Raw genomic sequence first — 6,529 nt, 5'->3', positions numbered from 1 at the left:
TTTGAATCAGGCCTGCCATGTATTTTATTTTTGTGTTCTGGTGTAATTAGTATGATTCTGTGGGATTTTGTTGGGTGGGGAATTTTAGGTTTATGAAAGGAATAAGATCAGAATAGGTTTGTTATGTCCATTTTTCTCTTCTCTTTTCTATTGTTATATAGAGATCTGTGTGCTAAAAGGTAACATTGAGTAATTAATAATTATGTCATATGCACATTTATGACATCTGACTAGTCATTAATTACACTCTGTAGTGAGGCTGGAAGTTCTCAATGGAATCTGGTTGTGTACTGCTATAAAGGACACCTAGATAGCTCACTCATAGATAGCTCACTTAATAGTTGAATACAGTTTACATATGATGAGGAACATGTTTGGTTCCTTCTTCTAACAGAAGAGCACTGCCAGTGATCCAGCTGTTATTTATTCTTACTGTTGTCTTGTATCTTTATCTCCTCTGCATGGCATTTATTTAATATAAAATGTAAATTATCAACTTTTAGGTAACCAGCAATGCTAATACACATTTACTGCTATTCTTTTATTGTTAGACTGTGTTCTGTGTGCTCTGTGTTCTGTGTTCTATGTGTTCCATGTTCTATGTTCTAGGTGTTCTCTGTGTTCTGTGTGTTCTTTATGTTCTGTGTTCTATGTGTTCTGTGTGTTCTATGTGTTCTGTGTGTTCTGTGTGTTCTGTGTTCTGTATTCTGTGTTTATTATACAAAATAATCTGCTTATTTAGGACTCCTAAATTTGTCTTACAATGCAGAATATTATGTAATAATGTTATAGGGAATCTAATCTAATCTGATTAATTTTATCATTTTTATAATTTGCATGAATCTAAATGTGTTGTTATTATTATTATTATTGTTGTTGTTGTTGTTGTTGTTATCATTATTGTTATTATTATTATTATTATTAGTAGTAGTAGTAGTAGTAGTAGTAGTAGTAGTAGTAGTAGTAGTATTAAGTACATCATGCAGTTTTCTGATATACCAAATACAGGTAAACTAACAAATTATTTTTCCACAATATTTGAATAAACACACACACACACTCACACACACACACACACACACACACACACACACACACACACACACACACACACACACACACACACACGCACACACACACACACACACACACAGCCGCAAAACAAGTCCGTGTAGGCGGGACTGTGAATCCATTGGCTGTATAGACTGTATAGTCTATGATTGGCTGCAGCAAAATGATGGCCAGCTAACTTTGGCTGATGATTGTCTTAACAAAAATGACTGGAATAAGAAATCGGTTGTGTAATTGGCTTCATACGAAAATGATTGACATGCGCTCTACTTACGCTCACTAGTGTTCCTGTAGTCCCTCCCTTCGCAAGAAAACGAAAGTATTTTCTGAACTGTTGCCGTTATTGAAAGTTGGGCGGATTGGAAATACGCGTGTTTAAAATATTTCACGGTAAATTCATCCTATTTGTTAAAATGCGATGTCGGTGCAGTTTAAACAGCGTGTTTTGTACGTACATAGTTCTGTGTTTAAATCGTCGGTTCACCCAAAAGTGGATTAAATGTAAAGATTAAAGTCCTGGTGAAGTTAACGGTACGCATCTAAAATGACGGACACTAAAATGGCCCAGTACGATCGCAGTTATATTTTTAAAACTATTAAACTGGCTCAGATATACGTTGTCAGGTATTGTAAATCTCGATTCTAAATCGTAGTTAGTAAGGTTGCTGCTGTAACGTCTTTGTACAGTTAGTTTCCTGTTCAGTTTCAGCCATTTTTCAGTGTTGTCCAAATCCTCAGTGGACAGTTCAGATTCCCTGTATAGTTAATTATCTGTATTATTAATTATAGGTAGGGATCGGACGGTCGACACTGACGTTTCTACGCATGTTTCGAATTTTGAAACACTTGTACAAAGGCAAAACGGCCATATCACGTGACCACGGCTAAACGAAGCTTGTGTTTTTAGAGGTGTGATACAGAACCTGCCGCTCCTGTCTTTGACTGACAGTGTCTGAAACAAACCTGATCACACATCTGTCTCAGTCACAAACTCTATGAATGCTTATAAGTCAAGAAAACACACCAAAACTTTCAGGATTTTGTGAGAATAGAGAATTTGAGAGACGGAGAGATTCAGTGTTGTCTAGATAGAAGGTTATTGATAGGACATATTGACTGATAGGCTAGTGAGAGACATCCAGTGAGCAGTAGGTAGGATATATATAGTGACATTAATATATAGAAAGTGTATGTAGAGAGAGATCCTCTGGTTTACTGACAGGAGTGATGTGCTGTATATCCACACATTTATATAATGGTAAAAACACCTGTGCATGCCAGCAACATGTGTTCTATGTGAATGAATCTTTTCCAAGACTGAGGAGGTAATTTGGGAAGAGAAGAAGCCCCCCAAATAGCAGAACATCAAAAATGTTATAATATAAATATAACAATAAATATATCATTTTGAGACATTGTTCCTTTATTTTACTATGAAATCTGTTCCATACAGACAATTCATTAAATCGGTCTGCACTTTATAGAATACAGAGTTCATGTGAACCCACAGAACCCAACAAAGTTCATGCAAAGCCACAGAATTCTACAGAGTTCATGTAAACCCACAGAACCCATGTAGTTATTTATCCAGGTAAACATACCGGCATTTTGTTAATAGATTATCTTTCTAAATGTCATGTCTTACACATGAAACTGAAATGCCAAGAATTTGAAATGCCTCACAGAACACAACAGAAACAGTAGTTCCTTTAAAATATTTATTGATCATATGTATCAATAACCTGGTATAACCCACCAGAATAATATCTAGGCAAAGTAGTTTAGACATTGTTGTTTCACAGAATAGAATTATCAAGATGTTAGCAAAAGTGGTCACTGTGGAGATCATGTCAGAATGTTTCTATTCAAAAGGCCCATAAGTGTTGGAAGAATTTTGCATGAATATTATTTACTTTTGTTGTTCCTTATAATATACTTATCCAGTTAAATGTTATGCCATTGGTTAAAAATACTGGTTGATTATCCAGTTAAACTTTGTGTCATTGGCTAAAGATATCACGGTGCTGAGTGTTTCCCACACAGTAAAACTCTGTGTTAAACCCAGAGACTCTGTGTTACTGATAAAATGTAAGTCAGGCATCTTCTTTTTATATTGATATTCTGTGATGAAAAAACAATGTTAGTTGACAGTTACTAACAAGCAGGCAAGTTACTCCCTGTGCCTTTCTGTATAGGTTTAGTTTCACTTTCATGTTTTAGTGTATTTATCCTCTGGTAATGCTGTGTTTCATACCAGCTGTACTTCCTTTGTCTATTAGTCCTTGAGTTTGGGAGGTTAAATCAGTCATTTCAATGTTTGTCATGGCCACTGCATTTCTTTATCAAGTCAATGAGTCAGTTCCAGAGATTTGCCGCTAGATGGGGCCCAAGTACCAGTTATATTGATCGTAGTATAGATATTTCAATCGACAGTAAAAGCCTTTTTTGTGTATTGTGCATGTTGTGATTTACAAACAACATTGATATTTAAAGTAATATCTGTATTTGTGTCTTAGACCAAAGAATGATGACACATATTTGATCTCACAACATATAATATTGGGTAACCTATTCTCTACTTCACAGTTGTGTAACATCAAAGTTCATGCCTGTTATTACACCTTTGATCTCAGTATGGCTTTAAGTGGTCTGGCCAACACACCAGGTTGAACACAGTATAAAGCCAACCTGTGCCAGTCATCCCAGTTCCCTACAGTAGTCTTTACTACACTTTTGAAACCTTGAAACTATTTTCGACACAACTGCTTCAAACATCTCAATTTTTCACAAAGCCTCACTTTCCCTCCACCACCCATAGTGTACTGTAAATGTGTCATGATTAGTCCCTCCCAGCTTCCCTGTTCCGTGTTTTCCGTCTTGTGTATTTTAGTTCTATTCTGTAGTTTCGTTTTCTCGGCCCCTTGTTTGATTTTCCACACCTGTCCCTCGTTTAGTTCATGCATTTAAACCCTGTCTTGTTGCCTTGGTCTTGGTTATATATTGTTTATTTTAATGGTTGTGTTTATTTGAATGCGTGTGTTAGGTTCAGTGTGTTTGATTGGTTTAATGTCTGAATGTTTTTGAGAGCCCATCTCTGTATCCCCGTAAGTTTGTACTCCACGTGTCCTAGCCTTCGTGTTTCTTAGCCATGAGTTTCCCCTGTTTGCTTTTGTGTGTTTTGATTGATCATGTTGGTAATATGACCCTGGACTACACTAACGACTATGATTTTGGATTTGCCCCTAATAAATCTTGCTCTTCTCCGCACATGCGTCCGCCTCCTTACAACTCAATGTTACAAAATGTAGTGAACAGTTGATGTACACTGATTAAGGACAAAGATACCACCACCTATAGTGTACTGTAAATGTAGTGAACTACTAATGTACACTGATTAAGGACAAAGATACCACCACCTATAGTGTACTGTAAATGTAGTGAACTACTGATGAACACTGATTTAGGACAAAGATACCACACCTATAGTGTACTGTAAATGTAGTGAACTACTGATGTACACTGATTAAGGACAAAGATACCACCACCTATAGTGTACTGTAAATGTAGTGAACAACTGATGTATACTGATTACGGGCATATAACAGACATGTTGACAGGACTTCTACCACTGTTTCCTCACTAAAGTGTCTTACTTCAATGTGTTGTGATTGCACCACTTTATGTTCCAGATAGTTTCTGTGATGTCACAGTTTTATATTTCCATCACATACTAGTGTTGATACATTCTGTCTGTTGTCTTACTAACGTACCCTACGTAGTGTTCTATATAGACCCGTCTGTGTGGGGGAATGTGAGTGAGTGAGTGGACCATTACAGACACAGCCTGGGTTTATATCATTGTCTCTAGTGTGAGAGAGAGAGAGAGTGTGTGTGTGTGTGTGTGTGTGTGTGTGTGTGTGTGTGTGTGCTAGAAATGACGCGGTTGCTCCTCTTCCTGTTGTGCACGTTGGACCGTGTCGATTTGCACCTCTCGAATTTAGTGGACAGTCATATGTGATGGGTGTCAGAATGTAATTCTCTGCTTTTTCAGGGGTTAGGGTTGGCTCTGCACTGCCACCTACAGTTCTGGAGATGACTGCATGGATGAACGCACTAGTATAAATACCTCACAGGTCTCTCAATATGATGATGAATTTACACTTGAATTTCTTTGTCACTGGGTGTGTTAAATACTAGTTGGCTGTGCTGGATATGTGGGGTTATTTGATGCTTTAGCCGTTGATGGTCAAGTTGCCTGTGCTTTAAGACAGAGTGCACATATATGGGCTGTTACAGTATATGTAAACACACACACACACATTTTATATATATATATATATATATATATATATATATATATATATATATATATATATATATATATATATATATATAGCATACAACATAACTTGTTCTCATACACATATATTGCACGTTGTGTTGCTTACATCTTTATTTTATTTTATATATCTGTATTTTTATATATCTGTATATCGATATATCTATATATTATATATCTGTATTTTTATATTATTTTTTGCTTCATGTTTGATATCATGTGTTTTATTTTTTAATATGTTAATGTGAGTTTTATCAGGCATTGATTCAGTGTGATTCACTCTGTGTGTATGAACTGTTGACAGGGAGCAGAGAGCAGCATCTCCAGTGTCCAGCTGTGTGTGTGTGAAGAGGAACAACTCCATGATGGAGCCTCATAACTCCAGCAGTGGAGCAAGAACCTCTGACCCACAGTGAGGAGCTTTCCATCAGCACTTAATCTGAGGAAACAGGAAGAGGGAATATTCAGGATAAATGAGATGTAGTGAAGGATGTAATTACTCAACACTTTCCTCATCTTCATCAGGGTAAAGAGAGCAGAGCCTCCAGCACCCAGCTGATTTATTTTCACTATTCAATATCATCAGGAGGTGGAGTGAGAGAGCTACCCAGCCAAACACACACACACACACACACACACACACACACACACACACACACACACACACACACACACACACACTAATCCCTGTCACTCATCCTCAGTCATTCCCCTGCTCTCCATCTCCCACTTATTAGTTAGAAGTTCTAGTTATTCTCCCCTTCATCTGTTGCCACTTCCTCTACATATTTAAACCAAGTTCTACTATCAGTGCTGTTCTAGCTTCTGTTTGCGTGTGTGTTTGTGTGTGGTATGTTTGTGTGTTATTGAAGGACAGCTGTAATGTGTGTGGTATAGTTGTGTTCCCGACGGACAGAAGTGTGTGTGTGTGTGTGGTATGTTTGTGTTGCTGAAGGACAGGTGTGGTGTGTGTGTGTGTGTGTGTGTGTGTGTGTGTGTGTGTGTGTGTTGTTGCTGAAGGATAGGTGTGATGTGTGTGTGTGTGTGTGTGTGTGTGCGGTATGTTTGTTTTGCTGAAGGACAGGTTGTGTGTGTGTGTGTGTGTGTGTGTGTGTGTGT

The 6,529-nt window shown here is 37.4% G+C and overlaps 1 protein-coding gene across 2 annotated transcripts in view; it reads left to right on the top strand.

Annotated features, from left to right (window-relative positions):
- Positions 1-1,408: 1,408 nt before the first annotated feature.
- LOC145657111 (NLR family CARD domain-containing protein 3-like) overlaps positions 1,409-6,529 on the top strand; it is a 33,179-nt gene continuing 28,058 nt past the window's right edge. The window contains exons 1-2 of one of the 2 annotated variants that reach the window (XM_081711693.1): positions 1,409-1,461; positions 5,715-5,822. In XM_081711693.1, the coding sequence (XP_081567819.1) occupies positions 5,773-5,822 (50 nt within the window). In that variant the 5' untranslated portion in view covers positions 1,409-1,461; positions 5,715-5,772. Of the gene's footprint in view, positions 1,462-4,981; positions 5,205-5,714; positions 5,823-6,529 lie in introns of those variants that run through there. The other variant, XM_081711695.1, reaches the window with a different exon arrangement.

This window comes from Electrophorus electricus, chromosome 1 (genome assembly GCF_041902795.1).
Source record: "Electrophorus electricus isolate QZ-2024a chromosome 1, ASM4190279v1, whole genome shotgun sequence".
In the NCBI taxonomy this organism is placed as follows: domain Eukaryota; kingdom Metazoa; phylum Chordata; class Actinopteri; order Gymnotiformes; family Gymnotidae; genus Electrophorus; species Electrophorus electricus.
Note: the sequence above shows the minus strand (reverse complement) of the source record. Positions and strands in the feature narration are given on the sequence as shown.